Raw genomic sequence first — 16,570 nt, 5'->3', positions numbered from 1 at the left:
GTAATCACCACTATTTTCATTCATAAATGCAATTTACACATAGCTATTTTTCATATTTTTTACAATGTGTCAAACAATCCCTCTGTATCAACCATTGAGAGGAAAATGATATTTTCTGGAATATCCAACACCAAAAGTAAAATATAAACTAACTAAAAAACACATTTTCAGGAGCAATAGTCTGGTTTATGGTACTACTTGTACGGTACTACGGTTTTCGTTTTTTTCCCGTCAGAATACTACTGTAGCAACCATTGTTCTCTGGTCGAGTATTAGTTATTTTGAAAGCATGTGAACAACAAAAATTTGGCAAACTCTTGAGCTTCATTGCATTGCATACGCATTAGTTATTAATAGGGCACATAGATACAGTTGCCTATACACAGTTCCTGAAAACCACAAAACAAAATAAATGTACAATAGGCAGTTAGTTTCAGAAATGGCAGATACATAGGTCACTCAAATAGGCAAAACTATGGACATCGTCTGCCATGCAAGTCAAGTAAGACACAAACACTACTTCCATTGGGCCTATAGGCTGCTGTAGGAAACAGCCTATTGGCTACTGTAGGAAACAGCCTATTGGCTACTGTAGGAAACAGCCTATTGGCTACTGTAGGAAACAGCCTATTGGCTACTGTAGGAAACAGCCTATTGGCTACTGTAGGAAACAGCCTATTGTAGGAAATGGCCTATTGTAGGTAACAGCATATAGGCTACTGTAGGTAACAGTGTGTGTGTTTTTGTTGGTTTGATGGGCAGGAAGTGGGTTATTTGGGGGGTTATTTGGTTATGTCCACTCTCCAGATAGGGAACAGTCTATTGAACCATTCCTCCCTAACCCTGTACCCTCTCTACTAGAACGTACAAGAGTGTCTGAACACAACCACAACACAGTAAAGCTGCTCACTAATCAATCAAAAATGTACTATGCAGTGTTATTACACACTGACCTGCCTATAGGTGTGTCGAGAGTTAATACTGTATAGACCTTTGTCTGCACTCCTGAAAGAATACTCTATTTATGTAGGTACAGATTGTCTGTTTGTGTTTGTCTGTCAATGTCAATCTAGCTAACTGTCCGTCTGTCTGTGGTACAAGAATAAAGATATACTAAAAGTCAGTGTCCAAAAAGTCGTTTCTGCCTTTTCCAGTATCCTTCCTGGCTTTTCTTATTCTCTCTCTCTCTCTCTCTTAAACACCACAGTCAGTGAGTGAGAGAAAGAGGGAGGTAAAGGAAAGGAAAAGGCCAGTCAAGGCATATATCAACTAAACCTGGAAAAAGCTACTGGCTACACTGATTTGGATCACAAGTACACACACACACACACACAACAAAATGATCATAATCTTAACCATGACCTTGTATTAGTAAGTTGTAGTAATAATGGTAGTGGTAGGAGGTAGGGGATCAGGAGGGGTTGTTAGGTACTGTATGTAAGTATCAATTTACAAATGTAGTACGCTCTCCAAAAGGTAACATGGACAAGCTTTGGCGTATCTGGGATAGAAAGAACTGCTTCTCTGCTGTTCTCTCTCCTTGCACTCACTCTCTCTCTCCATGCTCTCTCTCTCTTTCACTTCTTCCTTCTCTCTCTCTCTCTCTCTCTCTCTCTCTCTCTCTCTCTCTCTCTCTCTCTCTCTCTCTCTCTCGCTCTCTCTCTCTCTCTCTCTCTCTCTCTCTCTCTCTCTCTCTCTCTCTCTCTCTCTCTCTCTCTCTCTCTCTCTCTCTCTCTCTCTCTCTACTGCACACTTCAATAATGTATGAGATGCAGGCAGGAGAGTGAGTGAGACAGCACGCCAAAACAGAGGAAGAAAGATGGATCAAGAAGAAGGGAAGGGCAGGACGACAAAGAGAAAAGAGAGCAATGACATCTACACACTACCGTCATGTTTAAGTGCTAGATGGAAGACCTGGTGTGGAGGGAGAAAGGGGGTAGGACTGGAGTTTGGATTTGTATCGATTTTGTTTTCTTCTTCCCTCTCCTATTTCGCTCTCATGTCTGTGTCCTTCTGCCACGCTGGGATAACTCAATAGAAGAAGTACACTATGAGAAAGAGGGAGGGGGAGAGAGAGAGAGAGAGAGAGAGAGAGAGAGAGGGGGGAGATAGAGAGAGAGGGGAGATAGAGAGGGGGACCGAGGGGGAGAGAGAGAGGGGGAGAGAAAGAGAGGGAGATAGAGAGAGAGGGAGATATAGAAAGGGAGAGAGAGGGGGAGATAGGGATAGGGGAGGGGGAGAGGGGGGAGGGGGGAGAGAAAGACAGGCAGATAGAGAGAGGGGGAGAGAAAGAGAGGGAGATATAGAAAGGGAGAGAGAGAGAGAGGGGGAGAGAAAGAGAGGGAGATAGAGAGAGAGGGATATATAGAAAGGGAGAGAGGGGGAGATAGGGATAGAGAGAGGGGGAGAGAAAGACAGGGAGATAGAGAGAGGGGGAGAGAAAACAGGGAGATATAGAAAGGGGGAGAGAGGGAGGGAGGGGGAGAGAGAGAGGGAGAAAGAGATAGGGAGAGATCATTAAATAATTGGATCAGCAGATGTATGGGTTTCTAAATCACAAACTGAAGATACATCTAACAATGTGTGAAACAGCTAAATAATTATCTTTGCATTCAGTGGGCTACATCTAAATATTTGTTTCTACTGAATGACTGGTAACAGAGGCCTTATACTGTATCAATCATTTACTGTAATAAATTGTCATGAATTATTGACATAGAGTAGGCACTAGGAGACAGTCAGGGCAGACCTGGGCCTGTTATAAGTGCACACTGATTATAGCTGTGGCCTTCGCCTTAACATCTACTGCACTTGACTAGTATGGATGCAGAATCGCATTAGTGGAAACCAAGACTGTTCTCAGGGCAGGCCTGGTTGTAGCTAGATATTGTTAGCATTTTAGCTAACCCTAACCCTTTTCCTAACCTTAACCTAATTCTCCTAACCTGCCACATTAATTCTCCTAACATGCTACGAAAAGTCACTTCTACTAGTCAAAACCGGCAGACCTACCCTGAGAGCAGTGTGAGTATCCGCTAATGCGATACAGAAGTATGGACATTCATTTAGTCATCTGCACAATAATTCATATGCCAAGAAATTTCCAAATTAAGTTTAAAAGACTAACTGACTACATGCGAGTGGGTATCAATTAATAGTAATAGGAGAAAGTGAATAATGGTACTTACAGAAAAGGACTCCGACCACAAGAACTCCAATGATACCCATAATGATCATCATCTAAAAAGAAAGGAAATGGAGAGTTAAGGAGTTTATTAATTATTATATTCTTATAGTTAATAAACCAGATCGATTTTCCTCATGATGATGAAACACATTATTTTTTTTCAGGGGTGAAGTCGCTGCGAAAAAAACACACACACACACACACACACACACCAACCCAGCACAATGATGACAAACAGAAAGCAGAGCATAACATTTCATCACACTCCCTTGTGTCCAGTCAGTGTATTTCTGGTGCTATTGTTATGCAATTCCTAGGAATAACTGCATGCTATTCAGTAGAGAAAACTCTGCAGTGCGAGCCTCCCTATTTCCCCATTCCCTGGAGCGTCGCTCCACTCGCCCACAGATGCTAATTAGGGGATTAGTACGCGGGAAAGGGGACAGCATTCCCGGGACAGACGCTGTGTGTCCGCCTCAGCGCCCTGCACCTCCATGGCTCAGTTGGTTGGTGGAGCAGGTTGGTGGAGCACGGTACTGGTTGGTGGAGCACGGTACTGGTTGGTGGAGCATGGTACTGGTTGGTGGAGCATGGTACTGGTTGGTGGAGTGTGGTACTGGCTAGTGGAGCATGGTAGTGGTAGGTGGAGCATGGTATTGGTTGGTGGAGCGTGTTACTGGTTGTTGGAGCGTGGTACTGGTTGGTGGAGCATGGTACTGGTTGGTGGAGCATGGTACTGGTTGGTGGAGCATGGTACTGGTTGGTGGAGCGTGGTACTGGTTGGTGGAGCATGGTACTGGTTGGTGGAGCGTGGTACTGGTTGGTGGAGCGTGGTACTGGTTGGTGGAGTATGATACTGGTTGGTGGAGCGTGGTACTGGTTGGTGGAGCATGGTACTGGTTGGTGGAGCGTGGTACTGGTTGGTGGAGCAAAACTGTCGCTTTGGATAGAAAGAGTTGGCTAAATAACCATATTATAATCATTATCAATATGACCATTACCTTGCAGTTCTCCTGAATATGTTAACTTTAAGTGCTTTTGGATGAAAGTGTCTGCTAATGTGAATGACGATATCATCATTGATCACTGTCATTACCTTTGCGTTTTTCCACCAGTATTTGCTCTTGAGTTTGGCTGCACAGCTCTCGAACTGGGAGGCCCCGGCCTGGAGAGCATCCGCTCTGTCATCCAGCTCCGACAGCTTCTGGTCCCTCTCCAGAACCTTGTCCACATTCACCCGCATAATATCCACCACCTGGAGAGGAGAGGGGGAGGTGGGGAGAGGAGAGGGGGCAGAGAGGAGAGAGGAAGATAGGAAAGGAGAAGAGGAGAGGAGAGGAGAGAGAGAGAGAGAGAGAGAGAGAGAGAGAGAGAGAGAGAGAGAGAGAGAGAGAGAGAGAGAGAGAGAGAGAGAGAGAGAGAGAGAGAGAGAAGGAGGAGAGGATGAGAGGAGAGGAGAGAAATAGAGGAGAGAAATAGAGGAGAGGAGGAAGAGAGGAGAGAGAAAAGAGGAAAAGAGAAGAGACAGGGATAAGATGGTTCTTTGAATTGACTGACAGCCCGAGCTATAGAAGCCCACATCACACAATTTAATACAGCATGAAACCATTCACAAGCTGCAGTGCAGTCCATTACTAAGATATATTGATCAACCATGTTATTTTCTTTATGTTAATAGCTAATATAACTTTGGCCATAGAAATAGAATATATAAAACATCATCATAGACAGCCATGTTGTATCATATGCTAGCCAAATTGTTATCGTGGGTATTGTATTTTGGAATACTTGTTACAACATTTCTCAGTGCTTCATTCATTATGCACACACTAAAAACACACAGCAATAAAATGACAAATTCATGTTGTCAGGTTGATGGAATATCATGTTGATCCCAGAAAGCCACACCCTGACGAAGGCTGCACAGCCAAAACATTACTGAAATAAATGGTAAAACAAATCAAACTGCAATGTAGAGTAGAGTAGACTAGACTATGCTACTCTATTTTTATATTTCCCAACAATCAAAGAACGGCACAAAGAAGCAATCTTTGTCCTTTCCTTTTCCATGAGCTCTGTTTCTACGGCTTGACTCATGGGCCGCATTTCATTCCAGAAGGTTGTTCCTTTACTTCTGCCCTCATTCCCTCCCTTTTTCATTGAATTGGATAGATGAAAGCAAAATGGGGGAAACTAGGTGGCGCTATTGCTTACACCAAGGAGAGTGAACAAGTGCAGAGCGGAGGGAGCAACTGGAAATTCAGCCCAGATCTGGCCTAATTGATGCTAGTTGTCTCACGCTGTGAAGTCAATCCCAGATTGACAAGCTAGTTACTTGCTGTAGTCTAAAATGTTGTACTGTATGGTTTGGGATGAGTGGGAGTACTGTTAGGAGCATGGTATCGATGCCCAGACCAGGTTGGTTGGTACTGTACGTGCGTGTCACACTACCTCACCTCCTCCACTTGGGCCTGTGTCTGTTGTAGCCTGCGGTTGCTGGAGGTGTTGGGAGGAGGGGGTGGGGGCCCTCCACCTGGGGCTCCGTCTGCTCCTGGGGCCCCTGGGGCTCCGGGAGGTCCAGCTGGGGGAGCAGCATCTGGGGCAGACCTGGGAAGGGGAGAGAGAGAGGAAGGGATGGATGGAGATGAGAAGAGATGGGAGGGCGAGGGGTAGGATAGGGGGAAGGACGGAGACAGGAAGAGGAAGATGAGGAAGGGTAAGAAAAATAAATAGGGAGATGAGAGGGGAGAGGAAGAGAAGAGACGGATGTGAGAGAGAGGGGGAAGGGGAGGAGCAGGCCATTTAACATTTCAGTAATTTAGCAGTCATGACTTAAGTGCATTCAGGCTGAAACAACTGCATTTTACAAGTGTTGTAAATAAAAGTTTTTTCAAAATATAAGCCTTGATAACAGTACTCAGTGATCAAAGAGATTCAGATTAAAATTTCAAAAACACAGCAGGACAAGTATAATGAGGGGAGGAGGAGGAGGAGAAAAGGGATAAAGTCAGAGTTGTACCTGAGAGAGAGAGAGAGAGAGAGAGAGAGAGAGAGAGAGAGAGAGAGAGAGAGAGAGAGAGAGAGAGAGGAAGAAGAGGAGGATAAGGAGAAAGGGAATAAGAGGAGAGAATAGAGAGAAAAGGAAGAAGGGTTAAAAGAGATGGGGCAAACAACCAATTTGGTTCAGAGAAGGATAAGGAGAGGGAGAAAGGGGAGGAGTGAGAGGGGGAGCGTTCTAACACAGACAGCCTCCATGGACTCCTCTGGGGGTGTTGGTCCTGAATCAGACTATTGAAATTAGCCAAATATACAGTACAGGCAATGTCATTCCATCCACCATATATATATATATATATGAAGAATATAGCCATCATTTGAAAGGCATGAACTTGTTCTATACTGCAGGTGCAGGACAATCTCATCCCAGATGCCATGCGTAGTACCCTACTGTATTTCCTACTGTAACAGGAGAGGAAAACATACATCCTGCACAGTCTTAGCCTCAGCTCAGACCAATCAGTTCACATTGATATTGATTTTCTAATACTTCACAGACATTTGATAACCTGGAAGTCCCTAGAACCATATGGTATAAAGAAAAAAAAACATCCTTTCAGCTGAAATATGACAATTATTAATTAAATTCATCAAGAAAAAAATGAATTTATTTTGAAGCCCAGAAGAGGACTGAGGGTAATCAACTACAGTAGACGAGATCCATTATTCAGAGCTGCTGTGACGGGAAAAGGACTTGCGTCAGCAAAATAAATAAAGCTAGAACAAATCAATAGAGCAAAGAAAGAGCCTAACAACATGATTTAAATACTCAACATATTAGCATATATCATGTTTAGTGAATAGAAAAAATGAATAGAATAAGTAAAAAAGAGGAAACCCTGCATTGATACTCACATCTTCTATGCAGCTGCTTGGAACTGACTCACTGTCAGTGAGCGGTAGGGGGGAGTGGGGGGGGGCGAGCGAGAGAGCGAGAGAGAGAGAGAGAGAGAGAGAGAGAGAGAGAGAGAGCGAGAGAGAGACGAAGGGGGGGAGGGTCTGAAGTAAAAAAAAAAAAAAAAAAAGAAGAAGCGAAATCACAAAAAAGCAATGGGAAAAATCTCTCCTGTCGTCCAAAGATGTCCAGAACCTCAGAGACTCGACTGATTAAATTGATGCGTTAATAACAAACGGATGCAGAGGCTGGTGCAGTAATCTCAAAGCGATGCTTTTGCACCGCAAGTCACCCCCAAAGTACCGCAATACCCAGGCAAGCGTCGGGTAATAATTCACTCGAAGAACGAATACACAGATTCTCAATTTCAAATGAAAAATCAGTTTATAAAATCCATAAGAGATAAATCCAAGGCTGCTTGGCGAATTTCTTTAAATAATAAATCTATGCAAGAGAAGTCGTGATATTCCAAAGATGCTGAGTCGAGATGCTCAAAATCAAGCACGTTCCCCTTCAAAAGCTAAACACAACTGATTTCATGTTCCTTTAGATTACCCAATTATATACTTTCACTATTTTCCCGTGGTCGAATTTCAGAATTATCTAACACCACCGTGATTCCCCCTCTCCCGGCGAGTGTGTGGAAGCGAATCGGTGTGTATCGGTTTGTGGGTTAGTGCGGTAGTTTCGTTAGTGTGTGTGTGTGTGTGTGTGTGTGTGTGTTTGTGTGATGGCACTATACTGCAATAATGCGTCGCTCCCGTTCTCCTCTCTCTCCAGTTGGACTCATAACGATGGAGCGGTACCTCTTTCCCAGCCCCCTCCCTCCTCTCTCTTGCGCTCCCCTCTCTCTCTCCACACTTTGCAGTACTGCAGATTTCTCTGTGTGTCGGATAGCGCGGCAGGACGACACTGCGGTACATTGCTTGGTACAGAATGTTGACTCGGCTATACCCCCTCGGTTTGTAAGTGCTCCCTTCTCTACCCGGACGACTAGGCTTCTCACTAACCCCAAGTTATAGACTACCCTCTCCATATTATAATAGCTATCTGGCCCAATGTTTGATTTATTCCAGTTTCATCATGACCCCAACTCGGTTATTCCTCTTTAGTCCATGAATACAAAAACGAGAGGGGAGGCAGTGCGAACATTGATGCACAGCAGTGAGCTGTGGTATGGAGCAATATAGCCCCATTGGTTGCATTGAAAACGTGCTAGCCAGGCCGTGGGACAATTTAATATGGATATGGAGGGCTTAGTCAAGTATAATATTTGGTCAACTGATTGATTATTGAACACTTTATTCTGAGACAGAAAAAATGTATAACTTTCTCAATTACTGCTATAGGCACATTCACATGAATCAACAATTTAGGACAAAATGACTAACTACCTTAAGGTCAAATACTAATGCAGCCTTACAATAAACTCACTCAAATGTAATGACAAGCTTCTGTTTATTGTCATCTCACACAACACATGGTACACCCACAACATGACTTACATTAGTCCCCAAAGTGATCATATTTACAGACCATAGAGCATCAAACATTTGTGTATATTTCCACTTCTAGGAGTTCATATTGGTTCCAAACATGTATTTTACAGTTATTCGTGTTGATTTAGTGCTAACAACAATACTAAATGAATCCAACATTTTTCAGCTGTCTTTGATTTTTTTTTAAATGTGCAATCAACTTCCCATTACCCCAATATGGATATAAGAAAAGGAATGACTAACAAATGGTGAAAATGAGGGGATAATATACATCTAAGTGGCACAACTGAGTAGCGCACGTTTCTCCCTTTAGAGTCTGTATATGGTCCAGTGGGCGGGTTGTTAGTACAGTAGTAGTTTAGCATTGTTAGCCAGACCGCTCAGTCCCAGATCAGATCAGCGATGTTTCCCGAAGCGGTTGAAGTGTCGGTAGAGGAAGCGGATCCTCTTCTCCATGTCGTGTTTGTCCTGCGTCATCATCCTGTCTCCCACCATCCTTTTCTTCCTCGTCAGACGCTGCAGCTCATTGCCACGGAAACCCTTCACCCAGACCGGCCCGACGATCAGGTCCTTAGGGTGGGCTTTAAAGTCACCTACAGACAACGCGTTAGATGTAAGGCCTGTTATAGCAGTGTGTGTGTGTGTGTCTGCGTAGTTCGACACGTGTCAAACATTTTATTTAACTAGGCAAGTCAGTTAAGAACAAATTCTTATTTACAATGACGGCCTACCCTGGCCAAACCGGACGACACTGGGCCAATTGTGCGCCGCCCTATGGGATTCCCAATCACGGCCGGGTTGTGATCCAGCCTCAAATCGAACCGGGGTCTGTAGTGACGCCTCTAGCATTCAGATGCAGTGCCTTAGACCGCTGCGCCACTCGAGAGCCCTACATATTGGTGAACAGTGCCATGGTGCTGAAATGGGTCAAACTCCATAGAAACTGAACAGCACTTGTGGACAGAGGCATGTTTCTGAAACTGAAATTGTTTTAGCCTCGTAGATGGGGCAGTACTTGTGGACAGTGCCATGGTGCTGAAATTGGTTTAATACCAAAAAGACTGCACTGTACCATTTTGTATCAACTGGCTATATGGCAGAAGCCTTACATTACATTTTTAGCAGGGGGCAAAAGTGAAATATTTTCAGCATGTGTCTATTTTCATATCTACCTGGTAACCAAGAGTAGATTTTAAGTTAGTTCAGAGGACAGTGTCATGTTGCTGAAATGGTCCCATAGAGACTGGGCAGCATTTTCATAAAGATATGAAAGTCATGACATCTGGTCAAATGAGCTATGATTTGAAGCTGATAACTTCCCAATTACCAAAAATTCCTATGTTGTCATAAACCCCAAACATGCTCCTCGTCTCAGTCCACCTGTCCACCTTCTTCAGCTCAGGAATGGCATTCATACGGACTGGACAGCACACACCTGAAACACACACATTTTGATTTCATTAGCTGGGCTACTTCCAGTACCAATAGACTGTTAAATTGACAAGAAGAACTATAATAACGACTGTATTGGAAACTGCTTAGCTACAGTATAAACAACGATTGTTTGACACCTAATGTATCAGTGTCCTGTTTGTAGTACACACATTAAAACAGATAGCCTTGGTACGACATATCAAATTCACAGGGCCCTGGTTGGAAAATTGTGAGAACGCAAAATAGTCCTATCATTATGACATTTACAGCAGCTACAAAACATTGCAGCTGAATTGCAATGTATTATACACCTACCAGTGCTTATCTGTCTGGTTGTTTGTAGTGTGGAGTGGTAAAGAGACACCCCAGCCTTCAGCAACCCTCTCAACAGAGACATGGCTCACCTGAAATACACAGAGGTCGTCAATCATTATGGAACAGTAAAATTGCTAAAACTTACTAACGTTAGCTAACTAAATAAGAACATGTACAGTACAGCGCACACACAGCTACACGACCAACATATTGCTACAGCCTAGTAACTTTACCTAGCTACTAGTGTAATATTTTGTACAACGTTTGCAAAAACAAGAGGTAGCTACTGTAGCTAGAATAAAATGCGGTTCCTCTTTGCCTACAAGTTGACCTAGCTAAGCTAGCCTAGCCAGCTAGCGTAGCAAACAGGCAATACTGTTTACCTGAAGCGTTGCACGTCTTTATGACCTTATATTCGTCAAGCTAATATGATAATACAATTAAATACAAAACAAAGGGACGCATTTGTAGCTGTTCATTAACTATAGACAAATTGAAATTCACTTTTTAAAGCTTTGACATGTATAAAGTCATGCATGCCATACGGGCACCTCCATTTCACTATTATTCCCAAAATGCAACGCGCATTTACCGTAAAACTCCTAAACATCCCCATCAACAATTATCTGTTCATAGGGCTCTCCTTTTGTGTAGGCCTACAAACTGAACTACTGTAGACTACATTTTATCCACTAGGTGGATACATTCACTTCATACATTTTTCCCCACCACATACGCATAAACACTATTAAGACACGCTCACACGCTGTGTTGGTTTCAGTATTACTATAAAAAAAACAGCTGAATGGAATAAGGCGTCTGTTTCAAAGAAGCAAGCGCAGCAGAAATTTATTCGGTCTAATTTTCAGTTCTGCTTTGACGTCAGTGTCCTTCGGCGGGAAATAAAAATGAAAAACACATATTACTAAAAATATAACATTCCACTGATGGCCCTACACCTATATTGACTTCTGATACTCATGCATGCCCAAATGTTATGATAATATTGCAGGGTACTGCATGTTTTGGAAAATCTACGGGCCAGGTTTACAAAGCAGTGCAATGTATAGGAAATACCATTCTGGAACGTTTATATGAAGAATGTCTCATGTTATATGCCAGAGGAGATAGCCTATCAATAATAACTTGTGATATGAATGATTATTGTGGATAGGTAAGAAATGTTTTAGTTTTTTAAAATATGCATAAAAAAAACACCAAAACCAAGTATTTAAAAACCAAAACATTCAAACTCTAAACAGTTTGAGAGAAGAATAGCTGCATTTATTGAGACTTTACAGCCTGGTGTATCATTGTTCCACATGACTGGCTTTTTGGAATTATTATTTGCACACACAGTGTACTGTAGATACCTGAAGACTTTCAGGTTCAATGTCTGGATTAAAAATCAGCTGAACAGACAGAAAAATCTATTATACAGTGCCTTCAGAAAATATTCACACCCCTAAATTGTGTTACAGCCTGTATTTAAAGATTTTTTGTAACTAAAAAATTACATTTACATAAGTATTCAGACCTTTCACTCAGTACTTTGTTGAAGCACCTTTGGCAGCGATTACAGCCTCGAGTATTCTTTGGTATGATGCTACAAGCTTGGCACACCTGTATTTGGGGAGTTTCTCCCATTCTTCTCTGCAGATCCTCTCAAGCTCTGTCAGGTTGGATGGGGAGCGTTGCTGCACAGCTATTTTTAGGTCTCTCCAGAGATGTTCAATCGGGTTCAAGTCCGGGCTCTGGCTGGGCCACTCAAGGACATTCAGAGACTTGTCCCAAAGCCACTCTTGCGTTGTCTTGGCTGTGTGCTTAGAGTCGTTGTCCTGTTGGAAGGTGAACCTTCGCCCCAGTCTGAGGTCCTGAGCGCTCTGGAGCAGGTTTTCATCAAGGATCTCTCTGTACTTTGCTCTGTTCATCTTTCCCTCAATCCTGACTAGTGTTCCAGTCCCTGCCGCTGAAAAACATCCCCACAGCATGATGCTGCCCCCACCATGCTTCACTGTAGGGATGGTGCCAGGTTTCTTCCAGATGTGACGCTTGGCATTCAGGCCAAAGAGTTTAATCTTGGTTTCATCAGACCAGAGAATCTTGTTTCTCATGGTCTGAGAGTCCTTTAGGTGCCTTTTGGGCTGTCATGTGCCTTTTACTGAGGAGTGGCTTCCGTCTGGCGACTACCATAAAGGCCTGATTGATGGAGTGCTGCAAAGATGGTTGTCCTTCTGGGAGGTTCTCCACAGAGGAACTCTGGAGCTCTGTCAGAGTGACCATCGGGTTCTTGGTCACCTCCCTGACCAAGGCCCTTCTCCCCCGATTGCTCAGTTTGGCCAGGCAGCCAGCTCTAGGAAGAGTCTTGGTGGTTCCAAACTTCTTCCCTTAAAGAATGGTGGAGGTTTTTGCTCTGACATGCACTGTCAACTGTGGGACCTTATATAGACAGGTGTGTGACTTTCCAAATCATGTCCAATCAATTGAATTTACCACAGGTGGACTCCAATCAAGTTGTATAAACATCTCAAGGATGATCAATGGAAACAGGATGCACCTGAGCTCAATTTCAAGTCTCATAGCAAAGGGTCTGAATACTTATGTAAATAAGGTATTTCTGTTTTTTATATTTAATACATATGCAAACATTTCTAAAAACCTGTTTTCGCTTTGTCATTAAGGGGTATTGTGTGTAGATTGATGAGGAACATTTTTTATTTAATCAATTTTAGAATAAGCCTGTAACGTAACAAAATGTGGAAAAAGTCAAGGGGTCTGAATAGTGTCCCCCCTTCCCTCCCCCCACGTCTCAGCCTCCAGTATCTATGCTGCAATAGTCTATGTGCCGGGGGGCTAAGGTCAGTCTGTTATATCTGGTGTAATTCTCCTGTCTTATCTTGTGTCCTGTGTGAATTTAAGTGTGCTCCCTCTATTTCTCCCTCTCTCCCATCCCGGAGGATCTGAGCCCCTAGGACCATGCCTCAGGACTACCTGGCCTGATGACTCCTTGCTGTCCCCAGTCCACCTGGTCGTGCTGCTGCTCCAGTTTCAACTGTTCTGCCTGCGGCTATGGAACCATGACCTGTTCTCCGGACGTGCTACCTCTCTCTCGCTCTACCACACTTGCTGTCTCGACCTCTGAATGACCCTGCTGGTCATCTATGCACATTTGAACATCTTGAAGAACAATCTGGCCTTAATGGACATGTACTATCTTCACCCGGCGCAGCCAGAAGGGGACTGGCCACCCCTCAGAGCCTGGTTCCTCTCTAGGTTTCTTCCTAGGTTCCTGCCTTTCTAGGGAGTTTTTCCTAGCCACTGTGCTTCTACATCTGCATTGCTTGCTGTTTGGGGTTTTAGGCTGGGTTTCTGTATAGCACTTTGTGACATCTGCTGATGTAAAAAGGGCTTTATATAAATACATTTGATTTATTGATTAAAGTGTTTACATGACTATTGCCATACTCAGCCTACTTATATAATTAGTTTAATATCGAATTATTAGTGTGCATGTAAACATACTCAATGATCAACAAACAATTTGACAGAGCTTGAAGAATTTTGAAAAGAATAGTGGGGCAGTTGCACAATCCAAACTCTTAGAGACTTACCAAGGAAGTAATTGCTGCCAAAGCTGATTCTAACATGTCTTGACTCAGGGTGTTGAATACTTATCTAATCAAGATATACTGCATGAGTGTTTTTTTTATTTTTTGTTTTTTTACAAATGTTAGAATTTTTCTTCCACTTTGACATTAGAGTATTTTTGGTAGATCGTTGACTAAAACGTACAATTAAATATATTTTAACCCCACTTTGTAACACAACAAAATGTGGAAAAAATCAAGGGGTACTTTCTGAAGGCACTGTAACATCCTTTTAGCAGACAGAATCTAGCTTATCTCATCACTCATCCGCCTCCTCTCAGCTGCCAGTAAAATGCTGGCCATATCAGCCTACTGATATGGCCAGACTTGGTTCAAATGCCTTCTTTTTCATTTTTCTGTATTTATTTGTCTGTATATGTGTATGTATGTATATTATTTACTGCTCTAGGGATATAATTATTGTTTGGATAACCTTATTTACTATTATGTATTGATTGATTTTTCCTCTTTATGCGATGTGCACTGCAGAGAACACCAGAAGAAGAATTATCACTGAATTATCACAGTGAATTATTGCAATGTTTGTTTATGTGTCAATTAATCCCATAAGGGATGGGTTGCCAACTGGCAATTTCACACAAAAATAAAATGTCATTAATTCGTCAATTCCTTCATTCCAATTTCATTCAGTGGTGCACTGTCAACTGAAGTGAAGTGTATTGAAATATTTCACAGCTCAAAGTTTTATTTGAAGTATACCTATATGAGCACAATTTAAATCGACCAACCACAAAATGCTAATTCAAATACAAATTCAACATCAAAATGCTATCCACAATTAAGAATGATTTGAACATTAATTCCTATAGTTTTGTAACATTAGTGTGCTGGAATGAGGGAGAGATTGAGTGATTTAACATGATGAGAGAGAGGGACAGGAACAAATGAGTTATCCTGTTGAAAAGTTTTTACTGAAGATATCTAGTTTAAATATTTTCCGACTTCAGGCTGATTTGCATAGGTGTTTTTCGTCCTCATTGTCATCTATTGTTTCCATGTGAGGGGCATCTGTCTGTCTTTCCCTCATCACTGCCTAACTGTGTATTTAAATACAGTATGTACATTTAAAGATCAGCCTGAGGAAAGACCACCTCACAAATCTGATTCACAGACCCCGAAAGCCAGTGAGAAAGAGAGAGAAGGAGGGAGTGGGGGTTGTGGTCCCAATGTACTGACTGAGCCTCCAAATGTGGGCCAAAAACACACAGCCTGTGATTTCAACAGGTTTACATTTCAATGTTTTTAGGTTTTGAATGGAGTAGTGGGGGAGGGGGTTGATAGATGAGATAAAAATATTAAAAGATGTATCCAGCACAGAGAGATTCACTGCTGTCTGAACCAGGGGAAAATATGTCTGCTACAAGAACACAAGCACACTTTGATTGATCTATCTATCTATCTATCATCTATCTGTCTGTCTATTTTATTATTTTTAGTCATTTAGCAGACGCTCTTATCCAGAGCGACTTACAGGAGCAATTAGGGTTAAGTGCCTTGCTCAAGGGCACATCACCACATTTTTCACCTAGTTGGCTCGGGGATTAGAACTAGCGACCTTTCGGTTACTGGCACAACGCTCTTAACCACTAAGCTACCTGCCGCCCCTTGTCTAACATCTGTCTGTCTATCTATCTGTCTATCTATCTGTCTGTCGGTCTGTCTGAAACTATAGAGCAGTAAAGGTGCTATGATGGGAACCTGATGCTATAAACTCAAATATTGTCCCTAAGCTTCAGAATAGCCCTGTATGACTGAGGCAGAGAGCGAGAAAGAGAGAGACGTAAAGGGAGATGGAAGTCACTATCATCATCATCATGTATTCTCTATCAAAACAATGCCAACCACCATTCAATGACTTGCATTACTGGAACTGGCCCTGTCCTCCCATGTATGTTGATTAGCTGGTAACTTACAGCAGTGAGAACTGTATGTTGATCAGTGTGGAAGGATACGGTGGTTAGATTGTGCACACTTTCGGCAACCCTGTGCTTCCTGTAAGTTACACTGAGAAGAAATACAATATATACACTAAATGCAGGGTTAAAATGGGGTCTCTCTGTCAATAGATATATAAATACTGTGTATTACATACAATACTGTATGTTTCTGATGATGTGATGTATGTTTTGTAATACAATGTTTTTTATACCACTCTGAACCAGTAAGGTAATTATAGGTAGAGTAACAGATCAAATTAAACTTTGCAGAACTTGAGCAGAGAGAGAGGGGGGGGAGAGAGAGAAGAGAGAGAGAGGGGGGGAGAGAGAGAAGGGAGAGAGAGAGAGAAAGAGAGAGAGAGGGGGGAGGGAGAGAGAGGGGTGGAGAGGGAGAGAGAGAGCGAGAGTCAGGGGGAGGGAGAGAGAGAATCCGTGGGAGGGAGCATGTAGGCTTCCCTGTTTGTGTGGCTGTCTGACAGTTTCCATGTTGCGTCAGTGAGACTGACACAAACCGCATCAAAGACCGCCTCGTTGCTCATGTCACATGACCAAGAGAGGGACTACCTGCTTAGACAACT

The 16,570-nt window shown here is 42.8% G+C and overlaps 2 protein-coding genes across 3 annotated transcripts; both read right to left on the bottom strand.

Moving 5' to 3' along the window:
• Nucleotides 1–1,675: 1,675 nt before the first annotated feature.
• LOC121586211 (vesicle-associated membrane protein 1) lies at nucleotides 1,676–7,202 on the bottom strand. Its single transcript, XM_041902735.2, has 5 exons — nucleotides 7,100–7,202; nucleotides 5,644–5,794; nucleotides 4,284–4,442; nucleotides 3,189–3,240; nucleotides 1,676–2,048 (listed from the first exon to the last, which is right to left on the bottom strand). Coding segments are annotated over exons 1-5 (381 nt in total). The 5' UTR covers nucleotides 7,102–7,202; the 3' UTR covers nucleotides 1,676–2,031.
• A 1,378-nt stretch (nucleotides 7,203–8,580) lies between these two features.
• LOC121585500 (39S ribosomal protein L51, mitochondrial) lies at nucleotides 8,581–10,966 on the bottom strand. 2 transcript variants are annotated; one of them, XM_041901838.2, is made up of 4 exons: nucleotides 10,771–10,966; nucleotides 10,388–10,476; nucleotides 9,966–10,073; nucleotides 8,581–9,231 (listed from the first exon to the last, which is right to left on the bottom strand). In XM_041901838.2, exons 2-4 carry the CDS (start codon nucleotides 10,467–10,469, stop codon nucleotides 9,035–9,037), a joined length of 387 nt encoding a protein of 128 aa, XP_041757772.2. In that variant the 5' UTR covers nucleotides 10,470–10,476; nucleotides 10,771–10,966; the 3' UTR covers nucleotides 8,581–9,034. The 2 variants fall into 2 exon arrangements, with proteins under 2 accessions (XP_041757772.2, XP_041757773.2); XM_041901839.2 differs by lacking the exon at nucleotides 10,771–10,966 and adding an exon at nucleotides 10,621–10,698.
• Between the last annotated feature and the right edge of the window lie 5,604 nt (nucleotides 10,967–16,570).

Source organism: Coregonus clupeaformis, chromosome 29, assembly GCF_020615455.1.
Source record: "Coregonus clupeaformis isolate EN_2021a chromosome 29, ASM2061545v1, whole genome shotgun sequence".
Taxonomy (NCBI): domain Eukaryota; kingdom Metazoa; phylum Chordata; class Actinopteri; order Salmoniformes; family Salmonidae; genus Coregonus; species Coregonus clupeaformis.
This window is presented reverse-complemented; position numbering and strand designations above follow the sequence as displayed.